Source organism: Eleutherodactylus coqui, chromosome 5 (assembly GCF_035609145.1).
Source record: "Eleutherodactylus coqui strain aEleCoq1 chromosome 5, aEleCoq1.hap1, whole genome shotgun sequence".
Taxonomy (NCBI): Eukaryota; Metazoa; Chordata; class Amphibia; order Anura; family Eleutherodactylidae; genus Eleutherodactylus; species Eleutherodactylus coqui.
Window position 1 is genome coordinate 217548442 of NC_089841.1, and position 17280 is coordinate 217565721.

General features: G+C 43.4%; 1 protein-coding gene across 12 annotated transcripts in view; it reads left to right on the forward strand.

Moving 5' to 3' along the window:
* The window catches only part of SMARCA2 (SWI/SNF related, matrix associated, actin dependent regulator of chromatin, subfamily a, member 2), a 177887-nt gene that overhangs the window by 150990 nt on the left and 9617 nt on the right, over positions 1–17280 (forward strand). For 8 of the 12 annotated variants that reach the window (XM_066604217.1, XM_066604218.1, XM_066604216.1 and 5 more), the window contains 2 exons: positions 4411–4652; positions 16261–16366. In XM_066604217.1, the coding sequence (XP_066460314.1) occupies positions 4411–4652; positions 16261–16366 (348 nt within the window). The remainder of the gene's footprint in view (positions 1–4410; positions 4653–16260; positions 16367–17280) is intronic. The other 4 variants (XM_066604221.1, XM_066604224.1, XM_066604226.1 and 1 more) reach the window with 1 other exon arrangement.

Sequence of the window (17280 nt, forward strand, 5' to 3'; positions counted from 1 at the left end):
ACTTGCACCCCGCAAGGTCGCACTTTTTTTTTTTTTTTTAATTGCAACTAATGAGCGCGTATGTAAAAATCAACAGGTTTTTGATTTCTGCCAGACGTCATGTGATGTAGCAGCGTGACATCACTATTTGCCAACAGTCGCCGCCCTAACGTTAATGCTAAACCTTTGATGTAAACGGTTTATAAATTTCCCAGCAGGCCTTGTTAAAGAAATAAAACATAAAAATAAAAAAAAAGCTGAAAAAAAGAATAGCCGTGGACCGTTCTGCTGAAACGCATGTGTAACAGTGCAGGAAGCGAGCGTCTAGGAATATGCTCTTTGCATCCACAGCTTGGTATGTGCATCAGCCTTGGAAGAACTGTAAGCCGAGCCAATAATAGAGGCCAGTCTGCTAGGGGTTAAGCTTTTTTTTTTTTCCCCTCCCGTTCACTCCTTGTGCCTCCCTTTCCATTCACCTCAGTAAATTGAGAAGCGGATGAGCCGGAGAGGCGTCACCGTGCTGGAATAAGGTCTCGCTGCAGCACGTCACCAATCAGAAATGTGGGATTTGTCTTTGTGATTTATAATTGCCGTGCTGAAGATTTGGATGGGCATTCTCTGTTCTGCTCTGTTTTGTTTCATGGCACCCCCAATCACTGAAAGTCTAGCCTTGTATAGTAAGTTGGTTTTTTGGAGTCCAGTTGTCTGTATTGTTCTACATAAATTACCTCCAGCAGCATTCTATCACGCAGCGCCGAGGCTGCAGACATCTCCATTCTCTCGGCTTTCGCATACAATGAAGGCATGCATTTTAATAGAAAGGGATGATATCATGCCAACAGTTGACCGCCTATATAGAACGGGCCAGAACATTGCAGCGCGCTCACAGGGATATATAGATAGATTTTTTTTTTTGTACGGCTTTTGTGTTCCCCCCTCCTCCCATAGCAAAGCATGCAAACAGTAACTGTTTATATGACTGCAAAGAACACCTGAAATTGTAGTTATTAGCGTTAAAAACCAATGCTTTATATCACGTAATACAACAGACGATCATTAGCCGGAGTAATAGACTGACTAATGGGCAATTGTCTCTGTCTAGGGGGATTTCTACCAGCGCACCATATATATATATAATATTGGTCGTCGCATCGCTAATCTACATTTGATATGTGAAATATATCATTTTTATCTATTTTATTTTTATTTTATTTTTTTTTGCGTGAAATGTAAGAATCTTCCTAGTGTCCTTCCCAGAAGTGTTCACCTGGAGTCTGGCTTTCCCCCCCCTTGCAGTCCGTCCCTCATTTGTTGACATAATGACTAGTGTGAAGGAACGATGGCCCTGGATGATAATCTGCGGCTTGTGCCTGGAATAATAAGGGTAAATATGATAAGCAGTTGTCAATAATAAAGCACTACTGTAGCAAGGAGGCTTCAGGCCTTGCAGTGCTAGAATGAAACAGCAGATTCCACTCCGTCCCGTATTACATATTCAGGAAAATAAAATTACTTGTATATGAAAACATAGCCTTTCCCCGGCTCCCTCTTTTTTTTTTTTTTTTTTCTCCTGATCAGCTGATGAAGAGACTAGCAGCTCGCTGCTTTGCTGGCTTGTTAATTTTGTCCCCACTAACAGTGATTTCCGATAGCCGGCCTGCTGATAGTGGTAAGGTAAATATCCTTTTTCCTTGTTGTCTGGAAGATTGGGTAGAAGTTATATAAAGGGGCATGTGTAGGTGTGTAACGCTGCTGTTCTCCGTGTGTCTGCTCATCCGAGGAAGCGATAGCATTAACTGTTGATTGCCTCCTATGCTGCATTTTAGGCTGTCAGACACCCAGTGATGCTAGATAGGCTGCCTCCTAATTGTTTGCTAGCTGCGGTATGATGGGTACTGCTGTTTTCCTCCCCATAAATATTAATGCTGGTGTGTGTGTGTGTGTTGTGTTTTTTTTTTTTTTATCTGATTCATTTTCCTTTTTTTTTTTTTTTGTCTTTTTGTTCCTGTAAATCGCCAGGTTTTTTTTTTTTCCAGCGTCCTTCATGGTGATTGTGTCTGAACGCTACAAGCATGATGGAAATTGACTTTTGATTATTAAGGCCTAGTCTGGAGCTGTCCCTTAGGATTTTCTACTCCTATTTTTGTTCGGTGGGTTTAGGATCCCTTTTTAAAAAAAATTTTTTTGGGGCGGGGGGAAGTACATGTCAGGTTGAAGAATTTTATTTTTTCATTTCTTCTTTTCTGTTCTTGTTTTGCTCAACACACATCATTTTGAATGGGATTCTAATGACTGAGGTTTGTTTGTTTGTGCTGGTGGTAAATATTGCCCATGTTTGATACCGGGGAAAGTCAAGGTAATTGCCGTTTGATTAGATATCTTTTCAGCTGCTGTCAAAAGCCTGGTAAACATTTCTATGCAGAGATGCATAACAAGTGTGTATCTCCATAATGATGTTACAGATGTGCAGGGCCGTTCTTTACAACTTGCTGGCTGTGTGGAGGGAGCGCCGTGTGGATAGAATTCTCCTTGTATTTAGCTGTATACATCCGAGCCGTGGAGACGACGCGCTGAACGAGAGCGACTTCCAAAGTTGGTTGTGAGCGTGGTGTTGTTTGGGCGCATAGGTTTTGGTTAGTCTTGGCGTTCTGTGTTTTGTTATGATCGTAATTCTTTCCTGTTTGTTGAGGATGCGTTCACACAGGTGAGAAAATCGTGCGAGATGTCCGAAAATAAAATTTTTGTAATGCGTGCATTTGCACGGGTGGATTTTCTGGCATCGTGATGCTGCGAGACGGGAAGTCGCAGCATGTCCTATTTTCTTGCGAGTTGATAGAACATGCCGATGTCTGGTCTCTCATACAGCATATAGACGGGGTGTCCATGTGCTTTGCGAGCTGAGCTACGCCCAAGAATGTTGGGCGCAAATCGCTGTCTTCTGTGTGAATGCATCCTAATTGAGCCTTTATCAATATATGAAGACAAAAGCTGTTGCCATTTACAATGGAAGCTTGAAGTAAATGGACTAAATTGACTTGTTCTGGATTTAGGAGGTAAATTTGCAGCGAGACTCAAGACTTGTATAGTTTACATATAGCACCATTAAAACCCTTTTTTTTTTTTCTTTTTTTTTTAAATAAAATGAAGAAATTGGTTACAAATCTCTTTTTTCTTTTTAGCCTTTTGGTTATTTTGTGCCGTCTTGGTCTGCCAGACACCAGATACTATGTGTGGCAGCCGCTTTGGGTATGTTCACACATTGGAATTGCTCCATAGATCTGCTGTGCGGATTTGACTGGGGATCCCAACCTGTACAAAGGGGAATCCACCAGCTCTCTGCGGTACAATATAGTGCGCTGTGGGATGTCCAGAACTTGCAGGTTTTTGTCATTGTGTGAATGTGCTTTTAAAAACGTTATTTACTTGCATTTATTGTTGTTTTGCCGTGAATTTTTCTGTGATGAAAATCTGCAGCAAATCCGCCCCATGCGAACATGCTCTAATGGCATCATGAATGTCCTATGTATGTGGCGAGTAATACAGATTTTGTGTGCTATTTCGAGCTTATAGGAACCGATCTTGGAGTATTTATGATCCACTTTCCATCATTTTTCTTTTTTTTTCTTCTGATTTTATTGTGGAAAACTGCCAATTACCTATTTGCTTGATGTATCTATAGTGTAATGCTAAAAGTGGACCTTTCAGCTCGACAGACATTCAACTAAACATTTGAGTTTGCCGTGTTATAGCACTGCTAAGGTTTATTTTGCTAGAACCCTGCATTGTGTTGCTCCTCTATTATTCCTCCTGGAAGGAAATATGTGAATAAATGGACAACTGGGTGTTATCATTTTCTCTATCCAATAGGATGTTGTCAGTCTGAATCTGTCAACACTGATTGGACAGTGTCAGTGTGTTCATGCATGCAGAAAGGCAGTATTAAGATGGCAGAGAGCCGGTGACAAATGTGAGGGTGAATCGGACCTGCGGCATTTTTAACTTTTTTGATCTATTAAAAAAAAAAAACTTGCTCACCTGAGAAGACCCATTGATTCCAGTGTCCAAGTTTGCTGAATTCCGAAATCGGACAGAACTCCCATTTAATACTCGCCAGAGTGAATGGGCCAAGATGCAATAAAATCTTTCCATGCTATTGTTATTTCTATGTATTACTTTAAAAGCCTGAATACATGTATGCTGGAATTTACAGAAAGCAATACTTTCCATTCAAACCTTCAGAATGATGTTGCCTGTGTGTAAATTTGTTACTTTCCAATCCCTATCACCTTTTCTTCATACTTAAAGGGGTTTGCCCATGGACAGAGGTTGGTGCTTTATCCTGGTAACCCCTTTAACATTCTTAAATAGTGCAATGTCTGTTTTACAACTAAGATTTCCCTCAAATAAATTGACTGTTTAATCTTAATAAAGATTTCTGTCTGCCGTCAGGCTATCGAGGACGGAAATTTGGAGGAAATGGAAGAGGAAGTTCGGCTGAAAAAGCGCAAGCGACGAAGAAATGTTGACAAAGATGTTGTCATAAAAGACGATGGAGAAAAACGAGAGAAAAAAAGAAGAGGACGCCCTCCAGCTGAAAAGTTATCACCAAACCCACCTAAACTAACCAAACAGATGAATGCTATAGTTGACACCGTCATAAACTACAAGGACAGGTAGGCTGACTGGTTACGGCGATGGTTTTCACTAGTATTTTGGGAGCCGTTTATAGCGGCCATATTTTGATATTGTAAAGTACAGAATGAAGAATACATGCGTTGCATTTTATTCAGATCTGGGATTTTCTGAATCGTATAAGGCAGTGTTCACATCATGTTTTTGATCTCTGCATAGCATGTACCTCGGAAAAGCTCCCGATGGCCACACTAAGTGCATGCATTGGGCTCCGTTGGCCCCACAGAGGCCAGAAGAGTGTTATTTTTTGCCTCTATCTGGCTGTTGCATGTTAGCATAGTGCAAAGAAAAAGCTATGAAGTTGTATTGGGCTACTGTATTCATCCAGTAATACAAACATATACTCCGTGGTATACATGCTTTTTTGTTGTTTTTTTTGCTTTTGTGGTGTTTAACATGGGAGCTTATGGGTGTCGGAGACCTCTGTTTAACACCTACGTCGTGAACTTTTTCTAATGTACCGTATATACCGGCGTATAAGACGACTTTTGAACCCCGAAAAATCTGCTCTGAAGTCGGGGGTCGTCTTATACGCCGGTAATACAAAAAAAAAAGTGTAAAAAAAAAATCATTACTCACCTCCCCCGGCGTTCTGTCGCGCTCCGGCAGGATGTCGCTCGCTCCTCGTCCCCGGCGCAGCATTGCTTTCTGAATGCGGGGCTTGAAATCCCCGCCTCCAGAAAGCTAATACACACGCCGTCAGCCAGTTACAGCCATTCAATGACATCATTGAATGGCTGTGATTGGCTGAAGGCACACGTGTGTTAGCAATCACACCCATTCAATGATGTCATTGAATAGTGTGATTGGCTGAAGCCACGTGTGTTTTAGCCAATCACAGCCATTCAATGATGTCATTGAATGGCTGTAACTGGCTGACGGCGTGTGTATTAGCTTTCTGGAAGCGGGGATTTCAAGCCCCGCATTCAGAAAGCAATGCTGCGCCGGGGACGAGGAGCGAGCGACATCCTGCCGGAGCGCGACAGAACGCCGGGGGAGGTGAGTAATGATTTTTTTTTTCTCCACTGTATTACCGGCGTATAAGGTGAAAGTTGGGGGGTCGTCTTATACGCCCCGTCGCCTTATACGCTGGTATATACGGTATGTGAAACGAAAGCTAAAATTATAGACAGAGCCTCAAAATCTATAGCTATATTTTACTGGTTATGCTAAATTGAATTAATACAACAAACTCTCTGATTTGAGTTGACATCTGAAGAGAACCTGGCATTTATTGCTAACCTGGTACTGGGTTATGCAAGACAAATTTGCATCTGCATCTTTGATACTTAGATCAAAAGTCCATCGTGTCACCTTGGACCAGGGGGTGGAATCTGTGGCCACGTGCAGGATGGGATTTTGTTCAGGAGAATGGGGTTCTGTCACCCCCGAGTGGCACTCCATAAAGGGGTATATAAACTGAAATACGTTGGAGGTGGTGTCTGTTTAGGCGACACTCTTATTTGTAGTTTGAGAGTTGTGAAATGCGAGGCTGTCACCACAACACCAGGAATCTTCAGTAGAGAGAGACACATGTATGCACCGTGTCAGAGGACCCCTTATTCTACCGCTAGGTGGTAATTCTGGAAGTGAAACCTGTACCTATCAGACAGTTATGAAATCTACTTTTCATGTCATAAATGTCTCATATGGTGGTTTACTTTTTAGGCCTGCTCACAGGCAGATATTTGCTGTGAAATCCGCACCGCAAATGCCGCCCGTAGCTTGCTATGGAAAATTGATTTTTCCTGTGGTTTTCGCAAGAAGAGGAAAAATCGCAGCATGCTCCATTTTTGCGCGGATGGCTACCATTAAAGTCAATACGCGGCCCTTCCGCAATTGACATTGCAAAAAGGTTACGCAATGACGATGGAAAAGCAGGAGTTTAAAACCAAAAAATCTATACTGTGCATGTCTGACGGCTCGCCGTGTGGACCATGCTCAGTACAGATGAAAATGAAAGTAAGTAGGTACGCACGAGCGCCACTGCAGGATTCCAGATGCAGAATCCGACTCTGCCGTGTGCTGGAGGCCTTACTCAGTTTCTTTTTTCTTTTTTTTTTTTTTCCTTGGGAGTATTTCAACATGACAATATGCAGCTCAAACGAGAGATAGTTGTGCACCCCTGAGTTAGACATGTTGGTACACTATTTCAATTTTGAATATATTATAGAACAATTCTGATACATAAATTACAGTGTTTTAAGATTACAATATGTAACATTGCAATGGTGCACCTCCTGTAGCTCTGGGGTTGACCACCTTTGCTCTATGAAGTACTCTGAAAGTTCATAGAGACTCAATAGACTGCACTTTGGTGTACACTGACTTTTTTTTTATTAGCTTTTATTTAAGGGGCCAAATGTAGATGTTTCCAGATCCCATAGCAATAATGTTAAAGGGAACCAATAATGTCCTCGCATCACTATAAACGTAGTCACTGTGCTGTTAGGGGACGTGACAGGGAGTTGGGTGATGTATTTGTGTGTTTGTTTTTTTATATTCCCATGATCCAGTGCTGTCACCTGGTGAAGAGTGCGTGGTGCAGGAAAATCTGCCTCTTTTCAGAGTCCCATGCGTCCGCTCTCCCATATACTTGCAAGGAAGAGCGCACACACGGGGCTGTGAAAAGAGGCAGATTTTCCTGCACTGCACACTTTCTGCAGGGGACAGCATTGGATCGTGGGAGCAAGGGAGTATAAAAAAAAATAACGCAACTCCCTGTCGCGTCCCCTAACAGCAGCATCACTTGGTCTACGGTGCTGGGAGGACGTGATGGGTTCCCTTTGAATGTGAGCCTGATGATCAGGATGGGTCCCACGACTCAGGGAGAGCATGCAGGAGGGGAAAGAAACCCAGTCGAGGAAACCTCCAGGGAACCATGGCTGGTGGACGGCCTTCCCTTGGGCTGTGCAGAACAGAAATCCTCAGATAACTCGCTTAAGGAAAGTTATCCTGCTGCATAAAGTCCAGGCATGTCATATCCATTATTAAGAACTGAGGTTGAGTCGACAATCTGCCTCTTGATGCAGCAGTTAGCTCACTTCCCTGAATATTTCTGATCGCAGAAAGTCCAATTTAATTTCAAGTTGGTGTGAGACAACAGAAACTGAGCCACGAAATCTGTCTCTTGCTGAAGCGCAAGTCCTCTGATCCCAACATGACGGCCATTGATCTGGATTTGTCACCTACAGCTGTATCCCATATTCATTGTCAAAACACAGCAGGACCCTTCAAAAACAATAGCTAGAACGGAATATGGAGCAGCAGATTATTGTAGTAAGCCACACAATTTGCTACCGGTCACTACTGGGGATTATACATTGCCTCACAGAGAAAATGCCACGCCATGAAGATTTAGTTGCAGCGGTACGTGTCTTCTAGGCTATGTTAAAGGGGTTGTCCCGCACCGAAACAGATTTTTTTTTTTTCAATAGTTCGGCGCGAGACAAACCCGATGCAGGGGTAAAAAAAAAAACCGTCCAGTACTTACCCGAATCCCCGCGCTCCCGCGACTTCTTACTTACCTTAGTAAGATGGCCGCCGGGATCTTCACCCACGATGCACCGCGGGTCTTCTCCCATGGTGCACCGTGGGCTCTGTGCGCTCCATTGCCGATTCCAGCCTCCTGATTGGCTGGAATCGGCACACGTGACGGGGCGGAGCTACAAGGAGCAGCTCTCCGGCACGAGCGGCCCCATTCGGAAGGGAGAAGACCGGACTGCGCAAGCGCGTCTAATCGGGCGATTAGACGCTGAAATTAGACGGCACCATGGAGACGAGGACGCTATCAACGGAACAGGTAAGTGAATAACTTCTGTATGGCTCATAATTAATGCACAATGTACATTACAAAGTGCATTAATATGGCCATACAGAAGTGCTGAACCCCACTTGCTTTCGCGGGACAACCCCTTTAAGATAGACAACGTATACAAATTGATGCAGTTCGGGTCAATCATGTGATCTGGGAGTATGATAAAAGGGGGAATACCAGTCTGTGACGCTAACGTTTGAGAAGGCCTCACACCCATGGAAACTGCTGTGTGATAATGACTGAGTAAAGATGCCTTTTAAGACGCCTTCAAGATCCCTTTTTTTTAAATGGATGTGCGTTTACTAGAGGTTTAATCATATGGCAACATACAACCTGACGGACTTTGTGTCATAATGCGACAGAACCTCAGCAGTATACAGTACTATGATCTGAGTCAAATTTGGGGGCGGTGATCAGCAGAACGAAATGTGCATCATTGTAATGGGAGTGGAGCACTGAGACGAACGTCACAATGTTCGGACCGACGCATCCGGTGTCGCACAGTAGTAGCTCCACAATCCATATGTAGTGACATTCTGCAGATTACGGACATGTTTAAATATTCCAATAAATACTGACCGTTTTGCTTTGGTTCACTAAGGCAGGTTTGAGGTCAAGCCGTCTATTGTGACGATTGCCTATTACACCACTCCATCGTCGTGAGCTCTGACAGTGGTGTCCCTCCAGAGCTATCTGCGGTGGTGAACGTCACAGTGTGGTCTTCTGGGACAGAATCTTAATTCATTGCCGAAGTGATGACCACTGAGCCGGGGTTTGGAGGTGACATGGATATTGGGCTGATCTTTCTGCTACTTTGAAGCACCTCGTCCGTGTAGACTGATGGTTTACCATGACACTGGCATCAACAGCTGATCACCGCTAGTACGCATCAGGGGCACAGTGATGGCACACCTTTGTTAATGAGTTGCTGCAGCCTGTCGCACTAGCATATATTCAGGGCATACCCAACGCCATTTTTCAACAGGATAACATACAGCCCCACCCAACCAAGAACAGCAGGCATGCCTTGCAAGGTTTCCCGGTGATCCTTTGGTCAGCATGATCCCTTGATCTTTCTCTAATCAAGGCTTTGTGCGACATGATTGGACGTCGAGTGAATGCTTTCCCATACATAGCCTCGTAGTGAAGATGATCTGTGAGCTATAGTCAGCACTACCCCAGGGCGGTATTTAAGCGCTCATTGAACTGATGCCATGTCACTTTTACGACTGCATCACCCAACATGGTGGCCCCATTACTTCCTGATCATACTGCCTGTTGGCTCACAAGAGACCTGTAATTGTTTGAAATTGAAATCAATTGTTAAGAACTTAATTCTCTGTGCGTCTTGTCGCATTTCAAGCATTTCTTAACTAAATGGCATTTTCAGTGTGAAAAAATGTATTTCTCTTACCTATGTTGTACCTGAGTCCATAGTGCTTCCACAGACACCAACGATTGCTACAGGAGCACACGGCAAGAACATTGTTCTTCTTAACAAGTCACTACTGGTCAGACCACACATGGAATCTTGTGGACAGTTTTGGGCAGCAGTACTCAAGAGCTTGAGCGGGTACTAAGGCAGGCAACTAAAGTAATAAATAGCATGGGCCGACTACAATACCCAGAGAGGGTATTTAATTTAGAAAAAAGACGGCTGAGGGTCGACCTAATAACGATGTATAAATACATCGGGACAATACAGAGATCTCTTCCCTGATTGGTTTATGCCCAGGACTGTGACTGTAGCAAGGGGGCGCCCTCTACGTCTAGAGGAAAGAAAGTTTCTACACCAACATAAAAGGGGGCTCTTTACTGTAAGAGCAGGGAGACCGTGGAACTCTTTGCCTGAGAATGTGGTGATGGCGAATTTGATAAGCGTTCAAGAGGGGCCTGGACGCCTTTCATCAGTGTTTAATGTTGTAGTCACTGATTTCTTCAGAAGGGTCGGTAATACCCGGATTATTCCGATTGCCCTTAAATGAGGAAAATTGGTTTGTATCTCAATTAAGGTTTTTTTTTTTTTTTTTTTTTGCCTTCCTCTGGATCAACATTGGGGGTGTGGGAGGGGGAGGGGGGATAATAGGCTGAACTGGATGGACATGTGTCTTTTTTTCAGCCTAACATGCTATATATACTGAGGATAATTCTTGTTCTGAGACCCACTGCTGTGTCCGAAATAAATAGAAAACACTTTATAATTCTGGGCTGATTAATTTTGTAACTTTATCTTTATTGGGCTAGATCTCCATTTTTCTGATTTAGAGCTCCAAATCCTCTAACAAATTCCTAAGGGGTTTGGTAGAGACTGCATCTCTGGTGATATAGAGCAGGGGTCCCCAACTCCAGTCCTCAGGGACCACCAACAGGTCATGTTTTCAGGATATCCTATAGTAAGAACACCTGTGGCAATGTCTGAGGCACCGACAATAATTACATCACCTGTGCAACACTGGGGAAATCCTGAAAACATGACCTGTTGGCGGTCCCGGAGGACTGGAGTTGGGGAACACTGATATAGAGGATCCTGGCCTGTCTTGGTAGTTATAGGTCAGGGGCAATCTCTTGACCCATCGTGGTCTCCACGCGTCTCCCGTGAAAGACACTTGAAAATGATGGTGAACCCACAACAATTTACCTGTATGATAAGACAGATCACCTAATGTTATACTTGCAGTGGCCCAAAGAGGTCAATTGGGCAAATACCCCACCCCGTATTACTCACGCGTAATAAAAATGGCAGCATGCTCTATTTTATTGTATAGTACATTCGTAAGAGCCCTATGTTCTCTATGGTTGCATATGATACACAACGCCAAGTACTAGCGTAGCAATTGAATTTTTCACGCATGTTGCAACGAAACCTAATTATGAACTAAAAAAAACCAGGAAGAACATCATTCTCAGCCTTTTTTCCCATGTGTGTAACATCCTGTACATACACGCATTAAACACATTCATATGCGGTCATACGCAGGGGACATTGAAGGGACACACAACTCTGCGATGTTTCCATCTGCATGTAAACGAGCCTTATGGTTGTGGTCCACTTTATTGGCATCCTTGAATATTAAAGGGAACCTGACACGTCCCCAAAGCACCATAAACTAATAGGGCCGGGAGTCGGGTGATGCATTTTTTTTAATGCTCACCCGCTGCCTGTTTCCTGCGTTGCCTGCCGCTGAAATACCCGTCTTTTTTCACAGTGCGGCCCGCATGCTCCCCTACACAAGTCTACTGGACTAGTTCTGTGTCTGGCTGCTACTAACTAAATGCAAGTTTCTCCCAAACTACTGCACAGATCCAACCAGCAGACTACAACCAGTGTGACAGGCACTGCCTTATGCTGCTCTCAACGAGGACTGCAAAGAGATGGTGACTGGTTCCCTTTAAATGACGTAAAGGCCAGCCGGCTTGTCATGAGTTTATTATGTGTTCCCGAGACAAAGACTTGTGTCCACTAGTGCAGGCATTGTGTTGTCTCTGACTACAGACGCTTGCAGCCATTGTTGCAGTCTCCCTTCTCTGCGGCAGGCATCCCTTGTTGCCTGGAAACCGTAGTAGCAGTAAAGCGCGTGCGCCGTCGGCACGGCCAGGGTTGTATTCCTGAGTACACGGATATTATCTTGTGCAGCCATTTAATATATCCCTAGCCCGAGCTTATTGCACAAGTCGTTAGTTCTGTGCTCTGCATCTCGGGGACGGGGGACATGCACACTATTCTGTTACATACACAAATGGTTCTACTCGTTCATGTCGGTGTGCATGCCTGTACCGATTGGTGTGCACATATATACTGCCTATATACCGTATGTGATGCACTGCTAGGCTAGGTAGGTAAGGGAAAAGCACGGCAAATCTTTTCATCAACGCCTCTTGGTGTTCAATATCAAACAATGGAAGTCGCATATTTTGGCTTCGTAGCTTTGTCCACTAGGTGGCATCCTCTGCAAAAGAATATCTTTTATCCTTCCATTATATATATTTATGTATTTATTTAATAATAATAAATGCAGTACTGTGCAACATTTTAGGCAGTTGTGGGGGAAAATGCGGCAAAGAAACCAAAGATCGATCACCCCCATTATTGGTTAAATTTAGATGCATTTACTTTGACAAATATAAACTAACAATGCAATGAACATTTCTATTTTCAGAAGTATTCTTACTATACGGTATTTCTTTCTCACCTGCCTAAAACTTTTGCACAGTACCATACATATAATGGTTGCAGTACAGACCATTACAAAGGGTATCACTTTGTTCCTTTTATATTAGTCCTTTAGTCAAATGATTTACCTGTGAAGATAATTTAACCCCTTCCAACATGCATACAGATATATATATTTCCAAACTGCACATATCCCTAACAGTTATGACGTATATAGCTGTTCACAGGACGTGCTGTGTATAAAGCGGGTTTTGGGAGCTAAATTCCCTCCATAGCTAGCGAGTATCAGCGGTCTCTGACAGCCGACACACCGACAGCAACAGCTGCGATCAGCAAGTAACTCAGATCGTGGCTGTTTAAACCCCTTGAGTGCCGCTATCTGATCTGACAACGGCATTTAAATGTCCTGATCGATTAGGATAGAAATGTCCTGAACTTACCCGCCATGATAAGATGGTATCCTCACTCAGGTGCCAAGGCAGCCTGCGGGCTTCGGAGAGTCCCCGGGGCTGTCGTGTATTTCTGCCTATTAAGATGTGTCGGTAGTGCATCCTGTTAAAACACAGTATAGTGCAATACCATAATATTGCATTATACCGTTTAAGCGATGAAGTGATCACAAATTCATGTCACTAATTTTATTAAAAAATAGAGATGAGCGAGCGTACTCGGATAAGCACTACTCGCTCGAGTAATTTGCTTTATCCGAGTATCGCTGTGCTCGGGGCTAAAGATTCGGGTGCCGGCACGGAGCGGGGAGCTGCAGGGGAGAGCGGGGAGGAACGGAGGGGAGATCTTTCTCTCCCTCTCTCCCGCCCGCTCTCCCCTGCTCCCCGCTGCGACTCACCTGTCAGCCGCAGCGGCACCTGAATCTTTAGCCCCGAGCACAGCGATACTCGGATAAAGCCAATTACTCGAGCGAGTAGTGCTTAGCGAGTAGTGCGAGTAGTACGCTCGCTCATCTCTATTAAAAAACCTTTCCCCTAAAATCTAAAAATTGGTATCGCTGAATGTGTAAGGGTCCAATTTTTATTAAAATATTAAATTATTAATCCCACATGGTTTGCCCGTCAGAAAAAGAAAATGGCAGAATTGAGCTTTTTTGTTCACTCAGTCTTCAAGAAAAATCGATACAAACTACAGGTTGCCCTACAAAAGAAAAGCCCCTCACACTGCCTCATTGGAGGAAAAGTTATAGGGGCCAAAAGATGGCAACATCAATTTGATGTTTTAAAGGGTGTTTTTTTTTTTCTTTTTAACCCCTTAAGTACCAGGCTGTTTTGTACCTTAAGGACCGGACACTTTTTAGGGATTTTACCCATGTGGGGGTTTTACTGCCATATTTTTTTTTTTTTTCATTTTGGCTATCAAAATTATTTTTGCTGTGTTTTTTTTCTGTGACATATAGGGCGATTTTAATCTTTTTTGTTTTATTGGGGATTAAAAAGCTAAAAACAAGACTTTTTTTTAACATTTCTAGTTATTTTTTTTTTTAATTAGTATATTTACACTAAAAGTATAGGAACTAGTTCATCATTTTGTTTTGGACGTTTTGATATATATATGGTTTTTGATTACAGGGCGCTTATAGCGACTATTTTGGTCATCGTCGGCTTTGGGTTATTTACTTTCTTATGTATATATTGTTTTATTGTGTTTTACTGATGTATGTAATAATGTCTTTTACTATCTATGTCCCTCATGACGTCATACAAGACCATAGGAGCCCCAGTTACATGGGAAAACAACCCCTGTAGTGACATTAGTCACTGGCAGAGCTGCTCAGGGTCTAGTATGACCCTCCAGCTCTGCTGTAGCAGGGAATCCCGGCGGTCCGGTCAGATTGCCCCCTGGGCTCCCGTAGTGGAAGCTACACTTTCACTTTCTAGTACTGAGCACTGTGTACTCGGGGAAGGAAAAGGCAGAAAGGGTTAAAAACCCCTCCTGCCCTCTTCTCAGGGTTATTAGCTGTCACTAACAACTGATAACCTGTCCTGCCCTCTGATTGCAGAGCAAGAGGCTTAAAGTGCCACCATAATTTTACATGCAGCTAAGCTTAAAGCCCGGAAACCAGGCGCCGTAAATTTACAGTGCCTGGTCCTAAACAGGTTAAGCATTAGTCCAATCTCTTACAAGCGTTTGTTAAAATTAAAAAAATTAAAAAAAAAAAAAAAAAAGCCTTTTTTTATGCTGTGTTTGGTCGAATGCAGACAGCCGGGTTGGATTTCGACTGCAAGATCCTCGCAGCAGGATGCGACCCTGTGCCCCTGCAGTGCCCTCCGGCTTACCTCTCCAGCATCTTCACTCTGCACTGCTTATGGGCCGGATGGTGCACATGCACAGTGCAGAGCCGGCGATGACGTTGGTTAGTGCAAGCGTCTGCGATGACATAGTAAGCAGCATTAAAAACGCTATAGACAGTGTTTAAGGCCTCCTGTCCACAGTGAAAATCAGAACTGTGCGGATTTCTACTGCGGATGCGCTATAATTATCTCTGTATTTTTTTTTGTTTTTTTTCCATGCAGGAGATCAACTGAGATAGGAACTCCCGCATGCGTGATCTGCGTTAAAATGGAGCGTGCCACGTTTTTTTCTCGCGCATGAAATGCGCTAATCACTTAAAATACCATCCGCGGCTATTAATGAACTGCGTATTGTCAATGCATTCCTATGGAACGTGGATTTGCATTTTTTTTTTTTCTCCTGCGCGGATTTGCTAAATAAAATTTCCCTGTGGGCATGAGCTCAGCCTTCCTAACGCACTCCATTCATTTTATGGGTTATGCAGTGTGTCGAAAACGCACTGTAATGCTGAAAATAGAACACACAGCGTATGTATAAGAAGCCCCATGGAAATAAATGGAGGCTTAGTGTAGCGTTTTTAACGGGCATTTAAAACCTCCACTAAACGCAGTACAAGCACCATTTTACTAAACACTGTAAAGAAGGGGAAAAAATGCACCCCACGGATTGGTGCAATTGCAGTCTTTTTACCATTTCACCCCACTTTGTCTTCCAATACATTATATGGTATGTTAAATGGTACCATTGAAAAATACAACTCATCCCACAAACAAGCCCTCATGTAGATATGTCGCCGGGAAAATAAATTGTTTTTTCTCAAGAGGATATTCCTTACCTGTCCAGATCCTCTGCGTGGCTGTGCGGCTCTTCTATCTTCTCCACTGCGGATTAAATTTCCTGCGGGACCTGCAGCCCGTCTGCAGTGTCTGCTGCGGGGCGGATCGGACTGGTTCCATTGACTTCAATGGAAGCCGTCTGTGTGGGACCTCCAGCAAAATATAGCATGCTGCGATTTGTTTTCCTAAAAGTCTGCAAATCAAATCCGTATGCTTAAATTCAGCTGCGGGTGCCCATGATGGTCTATGGGCTGCTTGAACTGCAGATTGTTGTGCAATTCAATTTTGCCCATGGACATTGGACCTAATAGTAGTTTAGGAGCTGCTAGCATATGTTGATGCTACACTATACATGGTGTTTGTGGTTCTTATTCATATGGTGGTAATTTAGTGGGGGTTTTGTGCTGTTTTGTGTTTTTTTTTGTTGCTGCACTTAAATTTTGCATTTTTCTTTTGTACAGCTCTGGACGGCAGCTAAGTGAAGTTTTCATCCAACTCCCCTCCAGAAAAGAGCTACCAGAATATTATGAATTAATCCGCAAGCCAGTTGATTTCAAAAAGATAAAGGTAAATCTGTTCTCTGGATTATTACAAAGGAGGGCATCTTGTGGCTCACAACTTGTAAACAATCATACTGGCCAATAACTGCCTTCCACTAGTTTTGCTCACACGCAGTGTGTGATATCAGTAGGTATGAAGTCAAAACCTAATCATTGCCAGCCCTCCGATATTCCTTCAACCACTGAGCTGTTGTGCTGTAAAATCTGCAACATAAGTCGTTACACATCATGCAGTATCGAAGCCATCAGCTCCTTCCCTCCAGCGTAGGTATGTGTTCCCGGAGTATCACAAAGAAGCGTGCGAATCTCCACTTCCTAAACATGGAAATGAATGGGAAGTGGTCATATGATGGACCCTTTTTAGGCTAATTTACTGAAATGGCATTCAGTGATCATTTTAACACCTGGATACCAATTATTGCCATGTAACGTTATTCTATGTAACTTTATTTATTGCTACGGTTGTAAGCTCTTTCATCGAAGATTCTTAAAATATCCAGTTGGTAACTGATGGTGCATTTACTAGCGACAGATGATTTATAATTACGGAAACCAGAGAGAAGAAAACTGTTGCCTACATGTATCTAAATAGTCGTCATTTTAGTTTGGCCGGCTGCACACCGGTGAAATTGTGGTATTAGGAGTGGGCATCTGCCTCCGGATTCCGCAGCAAATGCCCCCCATAACATGCAAAACGTGATTTTTCTGCCCACAAGCAGAAATCTATCGCGATTTTCCGTTCATGGAAAAGAAACGCAGCATGCTGCGATTCTGTGCGGCTTCCGTGAGGACTGCTTCCATTAAAGTCAATGGATGCTGTCCACCCCACAACCCATCCATAGTTATCATTGTGTTAAGGTAGCAGTTATTGGCTGGCGACCGATGGCATAATCTATACTGCGCATTCGTTCCGGATGGCAC